Source organism: Pteronotus mesoamericanus, unplaced genomic scaffold (genome assembly GCF_021234165.1).
Source record: "Pteronotus mesoamericanus isolate MK-2021 breed Mesoamerican mustached bat unplaced genomic scaffold, CSHL_Meso_final contig_73, whole genome shotgun sequence".
NCBI lineage: Eukaryota > Metazoa > Chordata > Mammalia > Chiroptera > Mormoopidae > Pteronotus > Pteronotus mesoamericanus.
Window position 1 is genome coordinate 1,189,643 of NW_026555245.1, and position 24,054 is coordinate 1,213,696.

Below are 24,054 nucleotides of genomic sequence, written 5' to 3' on the forward strand. Positions count from 1 at the left end.
GGACTCAAATCAACAAAATGGAGCAGAAGGAAGAGATAAACATTCAAGCAGAACAGAATGAAGAAATAAGAATTCAAAAAAAATGAAGAGAGGCTTAGGAACCTGGGACGACTTTAAATGTTCCAACATCCGAATCATAGGGGTGCCAGAAGGAGAAGAGGAAAAGCAAGAAATTGAAAATTTATTTGAAAAAATAATGAAAGGAGACTTCCCGATCTGGCAAAGGAAACAAGACTTTCAGGAGCTCTAGGAAGCTCAGAGAGTCCCAAAGAAGTTGGACCCAAGGAAGCATACACCAAGGCTCATCCTAATTACATTACCCAAGATTAAAGATAAGGAGAGAATCTTAAAAGTAACAAAAGAAAAGGAGAAAGTTACCTACAAAAGGGTTCCCATAAGACTATCAGATGATTTCTCAAAAGAAACCTTGCAGGCAAGAAGGGGCTAGTAGGAAGTATTCCAAGTCATGAAAGGCAAGGACCTACATTCAAGATTACTCTATCCAGCAAAGCTATCCTATAGAATGGAAGGGCAGAAAAACTGCTTCCCAGATAAAGTAAAATTAAAGGAGTTCATCATCACCAAGCCCTTATTATATTAAATGTTAAAGGAATTTATCTAAGAAAAAGGCAAGATTAAGAACTATGGACAGTAAAAATGACAACAAACATAACTATCAACAACTGAACCTAAAAAATAAAAGCAAAAACAGACTAAGCAGACAATTAGAACAGGAAAAGAATCACAGAAATGGAGATCACATGGAGGGTTATCAGAGGGGAGGAGAGAGAATGAGGAAAAAGATACAGGGAATAAGCAGCATTAATGGTAGGTACAAAACAGACAGGGGGAGGTTAAGAATAGTATAGGAAATGGAGAAGCCAAAGAACTTATATGTAAGACCAATAGACATGAACTGAGGTAGAGGGCATCCTGGTAGGAGGGGGGTGCAGGGTGGAGGGGAATAAAGGGGAGGAAAAAATGGAACAACTGTAACAGCATAATAAATAAAATATATATATAAAAAGAAAATAGAGGCTATTTGTTTGGGGTTTTTTTTAAGATTTTATTTATTTATTTTTAGAGGGGAAGAGAGGGAGAGAAACATTAGTGTGTGGTTGCTTCTCATGTGCCCCCCACTGGGGACCTGGCCTGCAACCCAGGCATGTGCCGTGACTAGGAATCGAACCAGTGACCCTTTGCTTTGCAGGCCAGTGCTGAATCCACTGAGCCACACCAGCCAGGGCCCTAAGTTTCTTTTACATGCAATTTCTTCTCTGTGTTCCCATGAAGCAGCATGCAGTCGAGGAAAGTACCTGTAGTTCCCACGATAACTTATAGATGGAAGTAGGAAAGTTGGGGAGGTACAGTTATAATGTAGATTCTCAGAATGAACACAATGGCATTCACCAGGGACCTGGCACTCTGGCATTTTATCCAGCTATAATACTTAAGAACACACTGTACATGACTTTGATTCAGGATGGGGAAATCATTCTAGCTTTGTTCTAATAAACATCTTGATTCTGCTGAGTTATTAGCTAGAGAAGGATACAAGCCTAGGGCTTTCAGATAATTGTCTTCAGGTCTCTTTCCAGGTTAATGGTTTAGAGCTTGGAGTCTACTCTCCCACATGAATAATTTTATTCTATCCCCTACTCCCACATCAGCTACATATTTTGTTTTAAAAAGCCACTGTTGCCCTGGCTGGTGTGGCTCAGTGCACTGGGCACCAGCCTGCAATGCAAAGAGTTTCCAGTTCAATTCCCAGCTAGGGCACATGCCTGAGTTGCGGGCCAGGTCTCCAGTTGGGGGTGTGCAAGAGGCAACTAATCTGTTTCTCTTGTGCATCTATGTTTCTCTTCCTCTCTTTCTCCCTTCCTTCCCCTTTTTCTAAAAATAAATAAATAAAATCTTTAAAAAAAAACAAACACACACACTGTTATGTGCCCTGGCCAGATAGCTCAGTTGGTTAGAGCATTGTCCCAATACACCAAAGTTGTGGATTAAATCCCTGGACAAGGCACATACAGAAAAAATCTAATAAATGTATAAATAAGTGGAACAACACATCAGTATTTCTCTCCCTTCTCTAAAAAAGAAAAAAATCAATTAAAAAAAGTCACTGTTATGTACTTAAGATGATCAGCTTCCAGTGCTCAGCATCATGGCTAACATCAACCTGTGAGGAAAACACTATCACTTCTACTTTACGATAAGTGAACAAGGCTCGATGAGACCAAACAACTTAACCAGTCAACACTTAGTGGCAGAGCCCAGATCTGACCTGGTCTTTCTGACCCAGAGTCATTGCATGTGACTCTCAGGCCACACTGTTACCCTCATAAGTTCAATAAACATTAAACGAATGCATATTACTGAAAATCTGCATGATCCCATCTCCTCTTGTGTTCTTACTGGGCCTCAGAGACACTCCGCAGTTATCACTGATCCCTGTACTGGTGATGCAGGAGAACTTATATTATAAAGAGGGCAGTCTCTGGGGTCACTTGTTATTCCATTCAACAACATTCACTGAAAACCGCCTAGACGCCAGATGCTGTGCTAGCCACAAGGAAATGGTTCCTGTCTTCCAGACCTAAAAAGGCCTGGGTTCAATTTCTGGTTCATTCATCCAGGAGAGAGAGTAAGAAAAAAATCCCTAAGAAGGTTGTGGGATTACTTATTACTCAATAAGTAATCTCACTGTGCATACAACTTCTTAATGACTTACAAGATTGCAAAACAGGATTGCGGCAGCGTAGCAAATTACCACTGACAGATTATTTACCTAATCTTTTATTTCAGAAATGCACACATAAATCATCAATGTGGAAAATAAGTCTTCTTTAGAGTGCAATTTTAACTTTACCTGGTCCGTCCACATTCACATGTTTTAGTCATAAAGGCAGGACAGGGTGGGCAAGGTCCAGGATGGCAGAGACTAAAAAAGAAAAACTTGAATGAATAAATCATACCTATAAACCAAACCCAAACAAAGCTGCCCCAACTGACTCCCATTGTAATATGGCAACAAATGAACTGACTTTGAAATGCTTTAGTGTTCGTCTAAAGTTGATTAAACTATTTAAACAAAGATAACAATGTATTTATATAGAAAAAATTGACAGCATTATCATATTAGAATGTTTAACCAAAAAAGTAAAGCCCAAGTCAAAATACTGGTTTTATTTGGGTCCGATAGAGAAGACATTTCCAAATAAGGCCTTGGCCCACTCAGTGCAGTGCATGGGTATAAAAACTGCTTGCCACTCAGGTGAACGGCAGGATGGCCAGTATAGTCCTTTAGAACCTGAGCAAAATAATAGAGCTCAAATCTACTATGTCCATGAGAAGTATAGACATTTTCTCATTCGCTAGTGAAATAATAACCTAACAATGGGCTAATGATGGGAACAGTGAAAAGAAGGTTGACGTGAGGGGAGGCAAACTGGTAAAACAGGGAGAGAACAAAGGGGAGAAGGACTTACAGAAAGACTCGGCTTAGCAACATGCTACAGTCAGAATCAGATCTCTGAGCAGAATATTCTTTATGGGATATATATATAGAGAGATATATATATCTCTCTATATATATATCTCAAAGGAAAAGAATTACAAAATGGAGTTACATATGCAAATAAACACCACCTTCTTCAAAGGAGACACCCTAGTAAATTACACACCTGTTCAGAAATACCACTACTTAAAACACTGTGGGAACTGCTCTATAATAGCACTTTTTTTTTGAGGTTGGGGGCTTTCTGAATTATGGCAAAATAACAGTCCTTTGGGAATTAAAAGTCAATCAAGCCAAGTCTAACTGACCAAGTAGGTTAATTGAATTTGGTATAAAAACCAGGTGTGCCTGCCCTGGCTGGGTGGCTCAGTTGGAGGGTCTTCCCGCACACCAGAAGGTTGTGGGTTCAGTCACTGGTCAGGGTGGATATGGGAGACGACCAACAGATGTTTCTCTTTCACACTGATGCTTTTTTCTTTCTCTCAAATCAATAAACATATCCTTGGGTAAGAACTTAAAACAACAACAACAACAACAACCAGGTGTGCCTATAAAGCCTGCTTGGATTTTTTTATGTGACTTCTCAATTAGTTCAGATAATTCTTCAATGAGCTTTAAACACTGAAATCAACCAAGGAACAAGTGCCTAGTCTTCTAATGTGCCCCATTCTGACAGAACCCACAGAAAACATAAGTGTAAGCATGCGTCTTTATAAATGAGTATCATTATTCAATAATTGTGTTTCACATGATATGCCTCAAACCTTTCAGGTGAAACCGTTTTCATGGCTGCACATTTAAATAACTTTAGACTGATAGATAAACTGTTGGTGAGGAGCGGATGACTCCAGGTTATTTCAAATATCCATGAAGCATGCACTTAATTCAAGTTTTTAAAACCGTCACAGTGGTTCACAACAGTGGCTACATTTTAGAATCACCCGGACAGCTTTAAACACTACAGATGCTCAGACCAACCCCCAGAAATTCTGATTCAATTGCTCTGAGGTAGAGTCTGGGTACTGGTGTTTAAAAATGCTCCCTAAATGAGTCTAATGGGTAGCCAGGGTTGAGAAAACTGCTCTGGAGAATTTTATAATCTATGAGAAGAACCCAAGATGGAGAGAAGAAGGGGCAAGTGTGTCTTCAGTCCTGATAAGTATAAATTACAGAAATGCAAAGCTTTCTTTCAAAAGGAAGGTGCTGCTGGGGTATGGCAATCTCTAGGGTCCTGACAGGAGTTAAAGGTCAGTTCCCAAATCAAGAGTAGAATTTCCAGAACCACGAAAAAGCCAACTTTATGGCCTCCTTCCCCTTCAGACATGGCATTGATCACCTGATCTACATCGCATTTGATGTTCTCTGATGGTCACAACTGGGCCCATTCCTACTGAAGGCTTTGGAAAAATAGTCCATACAAAGGATAAATTTCTTATTACTGAGTTTACTTAAAATGCCAGCTGAGGGGGAGGAATAGTTTAAATAGATGAGTCCCTGGGTTTTGAGGAAGGACCCATGAAAGCAGTCAAAGGAAGGGGAGGGGCTGATGGCCCAGAAGGTGGCAGGCCGTGCGGTTTAGTTCAGTCTGAATAGCTTTCCCCCTACTGACAACGCCCCAGCACCATCCCACAGCTTAATCACCAAGACCTTTGGTCCAATATTTACCCCCCACCTCCCCGCATGGAGAAGTACTGAGATAAGACTGATGTCTGTTTTACTCTTAGATTTGGGTAATAAAAGCAAGAATTACCTTTTTTTTTTTTTACCACTTACCATGTGCCAAGCTCTGTACAAGCCTCTTAGGAGTATCAATTCATTTAATAATCATAGAACTCTATTATAAGTCACTCATATCATGATTATATTACAGGCTCAGAGAAATTAAGTAACTTGTCCAACATCACATAACTGTTAAGTGACTCAAATCCAGAAATTAAACCTTGCTCTGAGGTCAAATCTTGTAGAAATTTATCTGTAACTGGTCAACTGTTTATTATTGTGCATTTATCTTATAATTTAGAAGCTGATTGGATACATTCTAAAGCTCACTACTTATTGTAGGGAAGGGATTCACACCCTAAAAACACTCCTCAACAGGGCCCTACACAACTGTCTTTCCCCAAAAAGAAGTCCTATACACTCTCTTGGATCTGAGTATTAGCGGGAGACATTTTGTTTTAGAAGCCAGCAGCGTAATATAGTGAGAGGAGCACTGGCTTTGAAAAATCCCAGCTTCACCATGTCCTAGCACCATGACCTTAGGCAAGACATTTGGCCCTTCTGAGCCTCATCTGTAAAATGGAGATGACAAATATCTATACATCAGTGGGCTGTTTTAAGGACTAGGTAAATTAACTTCTACAGAGTAAGTTCTCAGTAAACGATACCACATTGCCTTTTATCCTGTCCTGTTACATGCTAACCAGATGTGTACTCAAAGCCATGAGCAAAGGGAGTCCGTCAGGAATTCCGCAGGGATCTAGCATTCCAACTTACAGGTTACAGGAATGTGGGCAGTCCTGTCCAGGCTGTTTCTTTCTACAAACCTCTCCACAACTATGTGGAATTTCATTTCTGCTCCATTCAGGATTCTTTACCTTGCCTAAAACATATCAGATCAAACAGTCAATGGTACAAACTTCAAATGCATCCTAGACTTTAATACAATAATACAATATAGCTAGACAGCATGGAACAACAGTGTGATTTTCATTAGTTCAACAAACACATTATTCCATATCCTAAAATAAAAAGTTGAATGTAATGCTATTCATCAAAAGCTTCACTGAATATGATACATCTAAAATTATGAATTACCTGGAAAAGATAGATAAAAAGCTGTTTGTACTTATAAAAATGCCACTTTGACTAACAGACACATTTAATCCAAGAAAAAAACCTACAAAATAAGCCTCTGTAGATGGGCCCTTGAATTGACACGGGAATATCTGCTGTAAGGATCAGAAAGAGGAAATAAGGGAAGAGAGGAATGGGGGGAAAAAGAAGCAGTAAGAGATGGAAAGGACCTAAGTCCCATGTATAGTAAGAACTCACCTCTTCTAACACTATAAAGCAGGCATGAAAGGGCTGTATTTTTATAATCAATGTCACTCTGTAAATCCTTAGTAAGCATCTTCCATCAACTTAGCCTACAGGCAGGAAGAGTAAAACTGAGGCACAGGACTCCTCCTTGCCCTAGAGGAATTCTTTTTTACTTTGACAATTTATACACCAAGTGAGAGTCTGCCCCCAGTCCTTGGGCTCTGCTTTTCTCTCTAACCTGTCTCTTTCAAAACTCTTATTCATGCCCTGACTGGTGTGGCTCAGTGGGTTGGGAGTCATCCCACCAAGCAAAAAGGTCACTTGTTTGATTCCCTGTCAGGGCACATGCCTGGGTTGTGGGCCAGGTCCCTGGTTGGGGGGTGCACAAGAGGCATCCAATTGATGTTTCTCTCACACGTCATATTTCCCTCCCTTTTTCTCCTTCCCATTCCCTCTCTCTAAAAATAAGTAAATAAAATCTTTAAAGAAGAACATCTTTTTCATGTTGTGAGGTTTAGTACACCTAAAGGCCAATTTTCTGCATTGCCCTGAATCCTGTTTCAATCTTACTTGTTCAACTGTCTGTGAACATCTGTGCTTGGGGTTTCAGTCTCCTCAAACTGCCTACATCTAGGGCCAAAGTTAGCATCTTCCCTCTTACACCCCTCCCCCTCTTAAATGCTCCCTATTTCTGTCTGCAACGCCATCACTGTCACACGACGATTAGTCATCCTCCCTTTTCCTTTGGATGTTCTACTTTATCACCAAATCTTGTTAATTGTCCTACCTGAGTTATGTCACCTCGTCTTTCCCTCTAACCCTGCTCTAGCCTCTCCACTGGCTGGAATCTCCAGACTGTTGGAAAAGCTTCCTTGCCTCTGTGTTTTCTTGCTCCAACACGGTGACCTGATTTTACCCAGCCATGTTTCAATGGCTCCAACTCTTTTTCCTGACTCTAAATGATAGGGTTTTTTCCCTCGCTTTTCCTACTCCTTCCCCACTCAGGTCTCATCTACTACTCTCAACTGCAACGACTATCAATACTAAGTCTTGAACTCTCTTCAAATACTCCTAACTGCTCGTTGAACACCTCTCACTGAATGTCTTACTCTTCCAACATCTCTAAACTGAACTCACCATCCCCACCAAAGCTGGTTTTCCTGACCTGTCCTTTTTTGTTCTTGGTACCACATTTCCAAAAGCATGAAACTTTGGAACCACATTTAGGTTCCTCCCTTTGTAACTGCTATTAATTCCTGTTTACCTTTGAGATCTCATACTCTGCCCTTTCTGTCCCACTCTAACACCAATTACAGACTTTTATTATTCTTCACCTGGGTTAGTGCAAGACTCCAAACTATTTAGGTCCCAAAATGCTCCAGCCACTGCCATGAGACTAAGCTTAATAAAGAATCACACTGACGCCCCCAGTGGCTTCCCACAGCCAGCCAAATGAGGTCCCAACATCTAAGCCTGGCATCAAAAAGTCCACCCCACCTTTCCAGTCACCTCCCTCTCCTCCACCATCATAGATCCTGGGCTCCATAATGAGATGACTGTCTCTTATCCCAGTAGATTCTAAGCCTTCCTGGTTTTTAACTTCTACTTGTGCTCTTCAACAAATCTTCAACAAATATTCCATTTTGCCAACATTTTACCTAGTTTAGAAGTCATAGTTCACCTCAAAGATCTCCCCTAACTTTATACTTCTAGTAGAATATCAAGTTAAATTTGTCTTAACTCTTAGACTGTAACCTTGAATAGTCTTAATTCCTGTTTCTTCATGGTGCCTGGTACATTAGTAAGTTCTCGATAAAGTACATTAAATTAATGGCCTTCTGGAAGAAGAGTGGGGCAGAATGTAAAATAAGGGCATTATTTGCATTCCCATAGCATTTTACCCTACTCCGATCATCTTGACCTTCACCTGCTTTCTTCTACCTTCATAGGTCTCATGTCTAATTTTATCAGTGAGAGCTTCAATAAGAACTTTAATTCCATTATGGTACTTTATGTTTAAAAGTCCTTTAAGCCCTGCTGGTGTGGCTCAGTTGGTTGGAGCATCATCCTGTAACCAAAGGGTTGTGGGTTCGGTTCACAGCTAGGGCACGTGACTGGGTTGCAGGTTTGATCCCCAGTCTGGGCATGTATGATCCCTGGTATGGGCTTGTGCAGGACATGGTCGATTGATGCTCCTCTATCACACTGATATTTTTCTACCTTTCTCTTTAAGAGCAATGAAAAGATGTCCCCAGGTGAGGATAAAAAAAAAAAGTCCTGTAAGGTAATCAAGCCTTAGTATTGGTCCTGTTTGTCCAATTTTCCATTGCTCTCTTGCTTCCAGTTTAATGCTGCCTTTCTAGAAGTACATTCTAGAATATTCAATCCTTCAGTTAATACTAATTTGGTATCTAATAGAGCTCAGGTTTTGGCAATAAAACATGTAAGACCAGTAGATTCTGAATAAAAGAGTAGCTAAAGTTGGGGAGAGAATAAGAAAAGGAAGCTTCCATCCTGGCCAGGTAGCTCAGTTGATTAGAGCATTGCCCAACACACCAAGGTTGGGGGTTTGATCCCTGGTCAGGGCACATACAAGAATCAACAAATGAATGCATAAATAAGTAGAACAACAAATGGATGTTTCTTTTTCTCTCCCCCTCCTTCCTCTCTCTCTCTCTCTGAAAATCAATAAATAAAAGTTTTTTTTTAAAAAAAAAGAAATAAAAGGAAGCTTTCTTTGGAAGAGAATGTTTGGGATCAGATCTTGAATGATATAGTTGATGAAAAGAAAAGTTAAAGAAAAGAAGGGGAAGAGCATTTTAGATAGTTGATAAATTCATCAAGAGACTGACTCTAGAAGTTAAAGAGCTGATGGCCAATGACTGTCTTAGTGAAAGCTGCTAGTTAGGTAATAGGAAAGGAAAAATATGAACCAATTAGTTAGAAAAATAAGGAGAGTTTGCAGAGAGGAACAGGAAGAGCTAGTCATTTCAAGAAGGCATAGTCAAAAGTGTCAAGGGCTGTTGTGCTGCCAGAAAGATTAAGAACTTACAAATCAGCCCTGAATTTGTTCAGGAAGGGGTCATTTGATGACTTCTGAATACAGTTTCAGTGAAGGGAACAAGGACAGAAACAAAAATGCAACAGTTCAAGAAGGCAGACATGCTTAAGAAACAAAATTTGAAAAATCAACAACCACAAGGTAAAGGCTAGTTGTTAAAAGATAGGTAGCAAAGTGGGGGACAGAAGACATGTGAAAAATAGGCTAGCAGCTGGAATGAGCATCTTGATCATAGAAAGTTTTTTCCTAACACACAGGGGAACTGAGATATTTAAAAACAAGGAGAAGTATTCCATAAAGAGGGAAGGCACAAGGATACAGTTAGTAACATTAAGTGTAGAAAATCTCTATTATAAACATCAACGACTGATTGCTTCAGTTAAAATAAAATATACTTTAATACTGCTCTTTCCTTATGCTGCTCAAATCTAGAATATCAAAGCTGTTACAATACAGCTAAAAGTGAGAAGAAGCCCATGTCTACACCTGGCTTTGCCATCTGATCAGCTCTGGTCTAAAAGTGAACACCAAGGAGACCAGCACCACAGCTCGGAAGTAGCGTAAGCCTGGCAGGCATGATGCAAAGGCTCTTCTCCAGAGCAGCCAGCCAAGAGCACAAAGGCCAGCGACTCTAGCTGTGTGATGGACACATGCATATGATGTCTTGTAGTCCCTTGTAACTTTGAAGTCTTGTTAGTAACTTCTAAAACATGCCCAGCAGACCACTTCTCCTGGACTGGGAACTGAAGTACAATGCATGAAGTAGAAAAACTCCAATGTATGCAAAAAACAAAACGAAACAAAACAAAACAAAACAAAACAAAACTTACCGCAGAAACAAGTGTAGGTATTAGGAACATGCGCAGAAACATTCTGACAGGCAGGGCACCTCCAACCACTCTGGCCATCTGCCAAAAAAAAGGGGAGAAAACCAAAGTAATTCCCTTTGAAAAACACACGTAATTAAACAAAATTTAAACCTATAGAAAGCCATAACATTGACACAGTGGTGGTAATTTCCATGCTAAGGATATAGACATTAAAGAAACAAATTCACAATACTGAATGCTTTGCTTAAATATTGCATTTACAGTACACTGATAAGAACTTTAGATACAATGAATCAAATGGGTATCCATTTTGTTTTAAAATTGATATATAAATGACACATAACATTATGTGAGTTTAAGGTGCACAACATGTTGCTTTGATGCATTTACATAATACAATATGATCACAATAGTGTTAGCTAACACCTCCGTCCCATAATTTTCAGTTCATTTTGTAGTCACAATGTTCTATTACAGTATTTTTAATTTTTAAAAATCAATTTTAGAGAGAAACATTGATTTGCTGTTCCACTTATTTATGCATTCTTTGGTTGTTTCTTGTATGTGACCGGAGATTGAACCCACAACCTTGGCGTATTGGGACAACACTCCAACCAAGTGACCTATCTGGCCAGGGCCTATACAGTATTTCTAATGTCAAGGTAAACATTATCTGAATCTGGCTTGAGAAAAAAAAAGAAAAGGATAAAATATTTGAGTACATGCAAGAAAACCCAGATATCTTAAATTGGAAGAGACACAGTTCCAAAAGCATATTATCAACATTTGCATTATCCATAAATATTAATGTCTTTTGAGAAAGACCACAAAATACTATGGAGAAGATTTATTAAAGGCAAAACAAATGTCAACATTCCAAGTAACTTTCTATAAATTTTCCAAAGCAAACTATACAAGAAATGTTTTCTATAGTTGTTACTTAGATAAAATTACCACTTTCAGTAAACATGACTGATTTTATTCTACCTTAAATATATTTTAATATTGTTATATTATAATTATTGTTATATAGCTGGTTTGAGATCTATAGCTTAATACTGGCCATCAGAAATATGTGATTGAGACAACATACACTCCCTGCAGATAAAATATTGAAGAAGAATTAAATAGCGTTTCAAAAGCTGAACATATCACATGGGTGAGAATAACCACTCAGAAGAGAGAAACGACTGACCTGCTTGAGAGGCTGGAGACCTTGCCCACTTTTTTATGCAGTTCAAATGAAACACATGGTAACAGCTCTGGCAACTCCAGACTGGAGCCGTGACACGAACCAATTCACAGCACACCATGCACTCATATTTTTCTGTAGTTAGCTGTTCAACTAGAGAACCTGTTTAAAAAACAAACCAGATAAATTAATACAGAGGAAAACAATCCTTACTGTAGTCAAACAAGGATCAGCAGGGCATGTGAACCCAAACACAGAGATTTTAAAGGATGTCTGATTCTGAGTAAGGTGTTTGTTCAGAGATTAAGGCCAAGAAAAGGCAGGAATATGCTGAGGTAGAGGACTTAGGAAATAGACATTCAGGTGGAAATTCTCACAATTGATGAAACATTCCTAAGAAGCTGCCCAGAAAACAGACTAAAATAGCCAAACGCTCCTCATCATACAGCTTGTGCATCACAGAAGCAGAGCGCTGCAGGGCCTTGCCTTGTTCTCCTCAATCTGGGAAGGTCTGGATCTACCAGATCCATGGATTCAGGCTAAGGAAGGGCTCCTGAATGGTTAGCTGCAAGAAACCAAAGCCTAGACAGGTTCTAACAACCCATGGTGGTGAGACGGTTCTAGTAGTTGCCCTGAAAGTCTTTAGTTGATTCACTCAATAAAGATATGCTTAGTGCCTACCACAAGTCTCATAGTAGGATTACTAGACTGAAGGAGGAACAGTCTCTGGCTCCATAAGCATGTCATCTGGTGAGAGAGAACAGTGTATAGCATCTTAAGAATCCTCCCAGATTTAGCTCTGGCTGGCGTGGCTCGGTGGAATGAGCATTAGCCTACAAACCAAAAGGCTGCTAGTTCAATCCCCAGCCTGGGTTGAGGGCCAGGTCCCCAGCTGGGGGTGTGTGTGAGACGTAACTGGTTGATATATCTCTCACACATCAATGTTTCCCTCCCTCTCTTTCTCCCTCCCTTTCCCTCTTTCTAGTAATAAATAAAATTTTTTAAAAAAAAAGAAAAAGAAGAATCCGCCCAGATTTATTCCTCAATACCTTCACCCACTTCTGGACTTTTTCCTCAAATGTAATCTCAGCAAAGACATTCTGTCCCAAGTATAGTCAGATGCTCTCAAAGCTGAATATGTGTGTGTGTGTGTGTGTGTATTTTTTTTTAATTTTTTGAGTCCATACTTTTAGCATTTACTTCAACATATTATTTTCTTTGTTTTCAGATCCAAATAGGTTATAAGAATAAAATAAATAATCTTAAACACACCCAGCCCAGTGCTGCGCTAAAGCACTTTACACGTATTGTGTAATTCTCTTCACTGGGTACCATTTTATAGATGAAGACACTAAAACTTATTTATCCAAGATCACAAAGCTACTAGAAATTAAAAAGCCAAAATTCAAATTCACTGCTATATGACTCAAAAGCTCACATTTTAACCCTTTGGTCATATTAGCTCTCCTAAGATTACCTTGTCCAATTTAATGACAAAAAAAAAAATATACGAACACCCCAAGACGGTATGCTCTGTGACACAGGGACAGGGTTTTTTTCTCTGTCTTGCTCACTGTAGTATTTCCACATATACTAAGTGCTCAATAAATATTTGTCAAATGACTAAATAAAGGAATAAATGAATCAAGGAAGTTACATTTTAAAAAATAGTTCATCTTTGCATCAAACTCAAAGGGAAGTCCAGGATAATAAGGAATGAAATACATCTTTTCACTGGATGTGGCAAATAGGAAGCCATTCATGACCTTACCAGTAGCTCTCCTAGTTAGGTGGCGATGATGGCAGAGGACTGGGAAGTGAATTGAAACAGGGAAAAGGAAAAAAAAAGCAAAAACTCTTGATTTGACTGGAATGAAAAGAAAGGCAACATTACCAGGAGGTCATGGAACAGGATAAGTTTTTCTTGCAGAGGGTAGAATACCCCTGGGAAAATCTTCAGCCTGAGAACTTGGAATAGTAAATGTGAAAAGACTGACAGAAGGAAAAATAGGAGATCTCAGAATAAAAGAAAAGGAAGGATGGGCATAAGTAAAGGGAGCAAAAAGTTGAGAAAACTGTATCTGATGATCCCCCCTTTCTCAGTGAGGTCGTCGGCATGAAGTCTACTGAGACCGAGGGAGGTGAATGGTAAAGGATTGCGGGATATGAATGTTAAAAAGGTTTAAGAGTGGCCCTGGCTTATGTGGTCAGTGGATTGAACACTAGCCTGAGAACCAAAAAGTCGCCAGCTTGATTCCCAGTAATGGCACATGCCTGCATTGCAGGCCAGGTCCCCACTTAGGAGCATGCCAGAGACAACTGTCTCTCTTGCACATTGATGTTTCTTTCTCTCTCTCCCTCTCCCCTCTCTCTATGGATAAATAAATTTTAAAACAAAGGAAGGAAGAAAGGAAAGAAGGAAGGGAGGAAGAGAGGCAGGGAGGGAGGAAGGAAGGGAGGAAGGAAGGAAAGGTTTAACTGTGGAGAAACTTTGGAGAAGTCTTAAATGAAAATGGAAGGACCCCTGACCAAGGTCATAAAAGAGAAAATGGGCAGTACTGAAAGCCAATTGAGACTGGAGACCACTATTCAAAAATATTTGCTAAAAACTTACTATGTGCCAGGCACTCTTTAGACATTTAGCGAACAAAACAGACAAAAATCTTCTGCCCTATGAAGCTTATTATCTAGTGGGGGAAGGTAAACAATAAACAAATAAATTATGAAAACATGTAGCATCATCAAATAGTGATAAGTGCTATGGAGAAAAATAAACCAGAAAAGGAGGATAGGGAATGCTAACAGTGAAGGAATGTTTTACACAAGGTGATCAGGAAGGCTTCTGTAAGAAGGCAAATGAATTGCAGCAGCACCAAATCTGAACTATTACATGATTACCTGGAACAGCATTCTGTTACCCAGATTTGGAGGAGAAAAGGTAAATTGCACCAGGGATGGGATTCTGCCAAACGGCTTGCCAGTAGGATGATCCTTCAAATGACGTACAATAAAGCCTGCCTTAGAGAAGATGGGTAGGAGGCTGGCAAAACTGGTAGCGCATGGAAGAAACTGAGGGAGCCAAAAGGACAGGAATTTATGGTCAGAAAGTGGACTTTAAGATTCAGGGAAGGGGCATGCCCAGAGTTATTTCCCTGGTAGTGGGTATGGAGATGGAATGAAGGCGAAAGTCCTGTGGTTAATAAGATCAAAAAACTTGAAGATGGCACAATGCATATGATCAATCAAGTCACCCAGAATAACAGCAGGATTTATGGTAAATCAGTTCTCAAATTTAAGCATGCATTAGAGTCACCTGGAGGTGGAGGCCTATTAAAAGCCAAGACTGCTGGGCCCCATTCCCAGAATTTAATAAATCTGAGGGAAGGCCCAAGAACATGCTTTTCTAACAAGTTCCCAAGTGTTACTGATAGACGCTGGTCTGGAATTACACTGTGAGAACTACTGTGGTAGAGAAAAGCTATAGGCTACACACATTAATAAATGAGGGCTGGGAGATCTGGAGACTAATAAATGATAAGATATGGCAGGTGATGTAGCTAAAAGGTGATGTGGCATTAGGTTCAATGAAACAAGGATTTTGAAACAAAGATATAAGAGTGATTTAGAAAAGGTTTCTTACCTCTTCCACCACTACTACCCTAGTCCAAGTCTTCATCATCAACTACCTGAATTATTGCAACAGCCTCCTAACTTGTCCCCTTACTTCCTTATAGCCTATTCTCCACATAGTAGGATGAATGCTCATTTTAGAATGCTAATAAGATCATGCCACTCCTCTTCCCAAACCAGCTGCTTCTCACCTTCTTACTTAGAACCAAATCTAAGAGCCTCACATAATCCAGCCCATGTGATCTCTGACCTTCTCTCCCACCCACCCCATTCATTGCTCACAATGCTGACCTTCCACTTGAGTCTAAGCCTGTTTCTCCCTCTGCCTAGAATGCTCTTCTCCAGAGAGCCACCGGGTGCACTCCTGCCCTTCCCTCTGGTCTCTTCAAATGTCTCCTCATCAAATAGACCAACCAACCTATACAAACTAGTGCCCCCATTACTCAGTCCTCTTAACCTGCTTTATATTTTTTTAGCTTATTACCCACTTAACATACTAAAAACGTGAGTACTTTCTGCCTGTCTTCCCTACCAGAATGTAAACCCCATCAGCATTGTATTCCTAGTACCTAGACCAGTGCTTGATACATAGCATGTACTCAGTATGTATGAATAAAGTCTTCGCAAGAATATGTGGGGATGTGAGGCCAAGAGAGATGTGATCTAGAGTTAGGCAGAACTCTAAGATGGCCTCCGAGAGTCCCACCCCCAGTGTATGCACGTCCTGTATAATCTCCTCCCTTTGAGTATAGGTGGGCTAATCTAATCAGGTGAACCCCTTTAAGGGGGTCTAGAGATCAGAGACAGAGGTCAGACAGGTTTGAAGAATCTATGGCAGGTGCTTTCCTACAGGCCATAAGGAAGCAAACTACCAAATTGTGAAGATGGCCCAGGCAGTAGGAATTGTGGGTGGCCTCTAGGAACTGAAAGTGACCCCCAAGCAATAGCCAGGAAGAAAATGGGGTCCTCAGTCGTACAAAAATATGGAACTATATTCTACCAACAACCAGTGAGCATGAATGAGGGTCCAATACCTCAGATGAAACTGCATTCCTGGCCAATTTCAGTCCTGTGAGACCCCGAGTGGAGAATTCAGCTAAAATGTATCCAGACTCCTGATCCATAGAAGCTGTGACATGATAAACTCGTGTTACCTTAAGCCACTACATTTGTGGTAATTCATTATGAAGCGATAGGAAACCATTACCCAGTCTTAAGATTTCATAAACAACTCTGGTATAACAATACTGCTTAGGTCCACACACAAGCTGAACTCCCAAGAAGTACTGCCTGGTGAAGTATATAAGAACTAGAAGAACTATAGGGCAGTGTAAAAACAGGTATGGGCAGGTGGTAGCTTTATGTGTTACGCTATATGTCACATTAATCTGGAAGGAAACCAGAATGTGAGGGTCCATGAGGAAGAGCTAACAGAATTAAGTTATTTAGCCTAGATGAAATATATCCTCAGGGAAAAATGAGAAGTGACTTCAAATATCACAAGAAGCTGATCTGCAATGAGGGGGAGGGAAACTGAGGAGAGAGACTAGTTGCTATGTGGCTCTAGAGGCCAAATCTTGAACCAGAGGATAGAAAGCATTTATAGGAAGGAAGTTTTCAGTTCAACGTAGGGAAGAGCTTTTAACAGTCAGAATCAGGTACCTACTATATTTTAAGAGCTGCGTTAGACAATAGGGATATAAAAATGAGAATAAAGATACAGTCTCTGCTTTCAAGGAGCTTATACATTAGTGGAGGGCACTGACACATAAACAAATGATGGCTTCCAGCATAACTGTTATAATAGAAGCATGTAAGAGTATAAGTAAGGGAAAGACATATGACAGGACTGGAAAGTGTAATTCTATCTGTAGAGGTGAGAAAAGGTTTCCTGGGAAGTGACTAAACTAGCTTTTGAAAAATGTGTAGAAATTCACCAGTGAGCTGAGTGGTAGACATTCTAGACAGAGGGAGCACATACGCAACAGCATAGAAAGGTAAAATGGTATACAGTCCGGGGAATTAAATTTGGTGGGGACTGATGCAGTGGAAGATGGGGCTGTTAGGCAGGGCAGAAGCCTGAATCTACGGGTGATGAGAAAAAGTGAACAAAATTAAGCGGGGGGTGGCAGTGTGGGGTGACATAATTCAATGTTTTTTAGAAAGATCGCTGGCTGATACTGGTGTAAGTGATGAACTGAGAGAGAATGGAAATGGTGAGACTAGTCAGGAACCCTTGCAGATGAGCCGACAAAGGATGATGCAGGCTGGAACCAGGAAAGCCAGTGGAGATGTTACCATCCCCTATTTGCGCTTTGTCACCATTCAAAAAAAATCTTGCTACCAAACATCTATACCTCCTATATATGCATTTTTTTCAAAGTCCTTACAAAATTCCATATTTGTTAAGAAAAAAAAATCCCTTATTTGTATTTGCTTATGATATGAAAACTAAGTAAAAGGTCACCTACTTGGGGAGGGGAGAGGGTGGTGGCAGAACCCAGGCAGATGATGAACAAGGACAGGAAAAGACTTTTCGCTGTGTACCTTTTTATACTTCCTGGTTTCTAAATTGTGTGACTATATTACCGATTCAAAAACTTAATATCAGAGAAACAAAATATCTCCACCCATCTAGTAGATTTACCTGTGTGTGTCTCCACATTCTTTAGCACGGGGTTCTGTTTGCCTCGGTGGAAAGATGCTACTGGAGAATCCTGCCTCCTTACAGCACATTTCTCCAGGTTAACCCTTCTGGAAGACTTGTTGACGACAGCCAAGTTCCCATTGTCACAGACCGATTTTGCTGGTCTTTCATTAAGATTATCCTTTGGAATAGGTGCCATGTTGTTTCTGGGTCCTGCATTTGCATGCCGTTGGCCTTCCTGTTTTGGTGGATTCCTGCCTGGGCGTGGCCTGGCCCCCTCCACTTCCCAGGGAGGCCTTTTCTGTGGGTGTCTTCTCTGCTCGTTGCGTCGGGCCCCAGACCCATCCAGTACTCCTTTTCTAAAGGGTACATCTGAGGAGTCAGGTTGGATAACCCCCACAGGCTTGGAATTTTCAGGTCCGGCATCCTCCGGTTTGGGAGTCATTCTGTTACCCCACTCACATTTGAGTTTCCCCTTGACTTTTGGTCCTCTGCCATAGCTGTATACAAACTGGGTTGCTTTTTTGGGTTTTGCTCCCCTGGGATCTGCGCCAACAATTTCCTTCTCACTTTCAGCAGGGCTATACTCTCTGGGCTTTGTCCCACTCTCTGATCTGGCCACACTTTCTAAGGCAGCTGCATCTGAGATCTGGTCAGTGAGACTCTGTACTCTCTTTACTCTGATATGCTGCTTTTCACTCCTCAATTTCTGTCCAGGTTGATTCTGAAGGCTCTTTAGTGATTTATTAGAAGCAGATGATTGGAAAGAAGTCTGTTGACTCTTAGGCTTGCTTCCTGAAGAATAACTGTGCTGATGAACAGCAGAAATCTCATCATAAGGGACTTGCCTGGAGAGGTGACATGGAGGTGGTGAATTGTAATTTCTCCTACCAATCCTATTAGAATCTAGTCTTCTCTGACTCCCACAATTTAGACCAGAATTTTTTCTCTCCTGAGGAATGAACTCAGAAGCATCCGTATTGAATTTAAAAGTACCTAGGAAAAAAGAAACAAACATGCCAGTAAAGAAATGAATCGCTCAACCATGAAGCCCATAAGACTATGAGCTGTATCTAAAAGTTATTTTCCTAAGGACTTTGTATGAAACAGGCTCTTAGTAAGACCGACGTTTCCTATGAAGGCGAAGGGATCAAGGTGCTTGTGGAAGACTGATCATCCCATGTACAGCTGCCTCACCAATGGCCACTGCTGAGAGTTGTCACGTAAAACTGCTCACCTGGGCCATCAGGCATTATTTATACAAGCACTGGTTTTATCAAAAAATTCAAGGTCAGCAAATAGTTCAGAGTTGAGAAATTGGTCAGCAGGTTCAATGGTCTTTCGAAATTCTAATGTAGCATTGTGTATTATCAAGTGAACAGGCTTAGGAATCAGCCAAAATCAGTTCAAAGTCTGGCCCTCCAACTTATGCTATGAGTGAAGGATATCACTTGATTGCTGTTAGCCTAGTGTCCCCATCTATGATGAAAGATGATAATACTACAGATAGTACTTAGCCTAATGAGTATGTCAGTTCCCGTCTCCTCCTCCCAAGAATACATTAAGTTGGCCAAAAAGTTCATATAGTTTCTTCCATAAAATAAAAGACACATTTTTCATTTTTACCAATAACTTTACTGATTTGGGTATTTTGAGTATACTGGCTATCTCCAGCATGGTATAACACTGACTGTTCTCAATCAACATCTCAATTTGATCTCTATCAACTTCAACTGGTCTAACTGACTGTGAAGCATTCTCCAGCACAAAACTTCACAAACCATTTTTCACACATTTGATCAGTCACAGCACCTTCTCCACTACTGCACAATTTTTTTTTTTGGCGTTTCAGTTGTGTTTTTACCTTTCTTGAAATAATAAAGCATAATGTGCCAAAAATGTTGCATATATTCTTCCATCCTCAATATTAAAATGGCTACACAAAAATTCATCAGTTTTGATAAATTTTTTTTTAATGCATGTCAATGCGACAGCTGTCACAATACAATCTAACAAAATTGTTTTGAATGAAGTTAAAGACAACTAAGTGGTACTAGAGCCATTGTAGGGAAAAAAACCAAAAAACTTTTGGCCAACTCAATATTTTAGGTTTTCCATACATAACCTCTATAATATAATCCAGAATCCCAGAGTCTCAAAAATTAAGCATATGCCTGTTCAACCCAATCATTTATTCCTACAAGATGCTTGTGTAGTCAATCAGTTCCTCAACTAAATGATTTGCCTAAAAATACAAAACTAGTTAACAGCAAAGTCAGAACTATACTCATAGGTAGTATATAGAATACACCAAGAATTGATAGAGCCAAGAGATATAGGTTTAAGTCCCTGCTTATTATTTATTGTATCTTTATGCAAGTTACTTAACCCCAATTTTCTTATATGTAATAGAGAGAGCAATAATTCCTGCATCAAAGAGTTGCTATGAAGAGTAAAGCGAGTTAGTAACACATATAAGGCCGTTAAAATGATGCTTTATTGTTGCTGTTAGGATTACAGGCTATTTGAAACACATAGGCCCAACCACTGATGGATAGGTGCAGTTCACAGCCTGGGGGGTTCAGTTTGATAATAAGCCTGTGAGGTACTTAACGTACTTATTAGGTACTTAACATGTGCCAGGCACTATTTTAAGCACTTTGCACATGTTAACTCATTTAATCCTTACATCCCTGTTGAGAAAACAAAACACAGAAAGAGTAAGTAATGTGCTCAAGGCCACGGGGGTACTCTAAAGCAGATTCAGATTTCGTCCCAGGCTGCGTGGTTCTAGAGACCACAGTCTTTCACTATCATTACGCTACACTGTCAGAGGTTGGGCAGCTGATACCATAGAAACATACACTAAAAAACTGAATAAACTCTGAATGTGTGGCTTAGTTGGCTGGAGCGTCATCCAGTAAACTGAAAGGTCATGGGGTTTGATTCTCGGTCAGGGCACATACCTAGGTTGCGGGTTCAGTGCCTGGCTGGGGCACATTTGAGAGGCAACCAATCAATGTTTTTCTCACATCAATGTTTCTTTCTCTCTCTCTCTCATCAATAAATATATCCTCTGGTGAGGATTAATAACAGAAAACTTGACTTTCTTTTTTTTTTAATTTTATTTATTCATTTTTAGAGAGAGGGGAAAGGAGGGAGAGAGTGAGAGATAGAAACATCAATGTGTGGTTGCCTCTTGTACATCCTCAACTGGGGACCTGGCCTGTAACCCAGGCATGTGCCCTGACTGGGATTCAAACCAGCGACCCTTTGGTTTGCAGGCCAGCACTCAATCCACTGAGCCACACCAGACAGGGCTGACTTTCTTAAATTAAAAAAAAAAAAAAGAAAGAAGTGAACAAGATTATAAAAGTCATAAGGTAACCTCTCACTCAATCCAGGACTTGTTCTGAAAGCTTTCACACAGGCAGAATTCTGGTGATGGGGTGGAGGGCCTTACAAAATAGCAAGAGAATTAGACAAATTCAGAAAGTAGTAGAAAAGCTGCTCTGGAAACCTAACAGGTAAGTTAAAGGTGGGAATGGATAGATTAGACTGAGTAGGTGTCATGTAGTTCTTTCCTGCTTGAGAAGCAAGGTTGGAGAGAGGGACAGAAAAAAACCCCCAAAACAGTAAATAGACTGATAAAGGATGGGAAAAGGGTGTTGCATGTTATGCAGTAAGGAACTGATACAACTAGAGATTCTAGACAGGGCTGCACCTATTCATACACAGTGTCTGTTCCACTAGACAAGGTAGTAGGCAAAGCCCTCAGAAAGACCCTTAAAAGACGTGAGTAAAAGGAAAAGGGCACATGAATCAAGAAACTGGACCTGAGACAAAAAGATCTGAAATACATCTTTTCCTCCACTATTTAAGTGGCTGGAAGTTATTCAGTAAATGGGATGTCTCATACCACATGGTACCTTAGACCCTAGATTACATTGCAGCCTGGTAGGTGTCCAACTGGGGGGTGGAGCAGAGTAAACTGTAGATTATAAAGTCCAGAGACAAAACTGGCATTGGAGTCTTCCCATGGGCACAAAGATAGCCCCCAGGACTGAGCTACTATTTGAGGAAAGAGGCAGGCAAGAGAACTAAATCTGGGGTGGGGATGGAGGTGTGGGTTAGAGATGATGGTGAATTAAGAACATGGAATAGAAACTAAGGCAAAAGCAAATTCAGACACATGAGAAGGAGTGGGGTGATCTTTGGAGTAGTGGACTTTATCTCAGTAGATGGGGAGCAGGAGGTTGTAAGGAGAGGCACAACACTGTTGGCCAAAACTATGACTCACAACTAGTTCCGCCCAATTCTTCTTCAAACACAGAAGGGTGTAGAAATAGGCCTGAAGCCTGAGGGAGGGAAGATAAATGGATCCACTTTATTTTTTAGAATTTTTTATTTATTGATTTTAGAGAGAGAGTGGAAGAAGAGAGAAACATTGGTTTGTTTTATTTATGCATTCATTGGTTGTTTCTTGCATGTGCCCTGACTGACGATTGAACCTACAACCTTCGCGTATTGGGACAATGCTCTAAGCAACTGAGCTACCCCGCCAGGCCTAAATGGATCCAATTTAGGGGAGATGGAAAAAGAATGGGTGGGAAAATAACAAAACACCAGCCTAAAAAGGTTCCCACCTGCCAAGATGACTTAATACCTAAATCAGGACTGGAGTACACCAATGCTGTGTGTTTTCCAACTTTCTGTCCAAGATCTACAGTAATAAATACATTTTACCTGCCACCCAGGACATAAATACATATATACTCTTAGTACCACAACAGCAGGTAGGAGGCAGAACTAAGATTCAAATCCGTGACTGTTTACAAATCTCATGCTGCAAATTGCTGCCATTTTTCAAAAAGAGTGGGTCCTGAAATCGAATTAATGTAGTGGGTTGAGGCAATCATTTTTTCAAAAGAAATGTGGAGTGTACTGAGATAGCAAGGAAAACCACTGCTTCCTGAAACGTTTTATATTTACATTTACTACGTGTGCACTGAGGTTAGAAGTAAAACGTTCCTTTTCGGCCGCTGTCCAAAAGTTTTCAAAACAAAGATCTAAGGTACACTGAAGGAAAGGGAAATGGATGTTTTATTAACAACCAAATCAGGTTGTCTCTATACATAGAGGCAACACCGGGAGAGGAAGTGAGCTAACAATTATGGAACAGGTAGAGTACAGGGCGGGAGCTTTTACAGGAACTGATCATCCCCAAATGACAAATGAAGAAAATGACTCGGTCACACTGCGGGTTCGTGGCAGGCTGGGATTGGAAACCACAGGTGTTCGACTCGCGCCCGCGCCACTGCACCAGGACGCGCGAATACACCCTTAAGCACAGCGCGCAAAGCCACTACACGTCGAGAGCTTGTCGGTGATCCTTGAGGAAGCTGCCCCGGGAAGGCCGGGACATCCATTTAAACTCGCTGGGCGCCAGGAAAAACCCGCTTTCCTTGGAAACCCAGCTACCAGGTTTCACGACCTAGTCAAGGATAGTCTAGGTCTCCGTGAAAACAACGCGCGTGGCTTGGCCCTTCCGAGCCACTATCCCCAACCTTAGTACGCGCCACTCTCGCGATATGAACGGCCGAAGCCGTAGGACTCGTCAGTAACCAAGCTTCCGCAACTCGAAAGGAGCCCACTCCAACGCAGGCAAGAACAGTACCTGAGACAGGAGGTGCCTCCGCCATCCCGTGTGGGCAGCAACACCTAAACCGAGCCTTGCAGTCCTGCAAGCGCTGTCACCCGGTCACGTGCCCTGTACTTCCGGCGCCCGGGGAATATTCTCATCAGCGCGCCCAGTAGACGGCCACAGAGTTTGCGCGGCCTGAGTCAAACTGTGCTGCGCTCTCATGACGTCAGATAGTCGCACCTGGCGCCATGCAGCAAAGAAGACACAAGTAGCCCTAGGTTGCTGGAAACGCGGGCGTGGATCGGGCGCGCGGGGATGGCTTAATCATTGTTCTCGCTTTTCAGTCCTTTTTAAAAGATTTTATTTATTTATTTTTAGAGAGGGGAAGGGAAGGAGAATAAGAGGGAGAGAAACAATAATGTGTGAAAGATACATCAACCGGTGGCCTCTCACGTCCCCTCAGCTGGGGACCTGGCCTGCAACCCAGA

The 24,054-nt window shown here is 40.9% G+C and overlaps 1 protein-coding gene across 1 annotated transcript in view; it reads right to left on the reverse strand.

Moving 5' to 3' along the window:
- The window catches only part of NFX1 (nuclear transcription factor, X-box binding 1), a 63,801-nt gene extending 40,111 nt beyond the window's left edge, over positions 1–23,690 (reverse strand). The window contains exons 1-6 of the mRNA XM_054582918.1: positions 23,600–23,690; positions 17,923–18,918; positions 11,649–11,807; positions 10,454–10,531; positions 6,017–6,122; positions 2,873–2,944 (exon numbers count right to left, since the gene is read on the reverse strand). Coding sequence (XP_054438893.1) covers positions 2,873–2,944; positions 6,017–6,122; positions 10,454–10,531; positions 11,649–11,807; positions 17,923–18,918; positions 23,600–23,624 — 1,436 coding nt within the window. The 5' untranslated portion in view covers positions 23,625–23,690. The remainder of the gene's footprint in view (positions 1–2,872; positions 2,945–6,016; positions 6,123–10,453; positions 10,532–11,648; positions 11,808–17,922; positions 18,919–23,599) is intronic.
- Between the last annotated feature and the right edge of the window lie 364 nt (positions 23,691–24,054).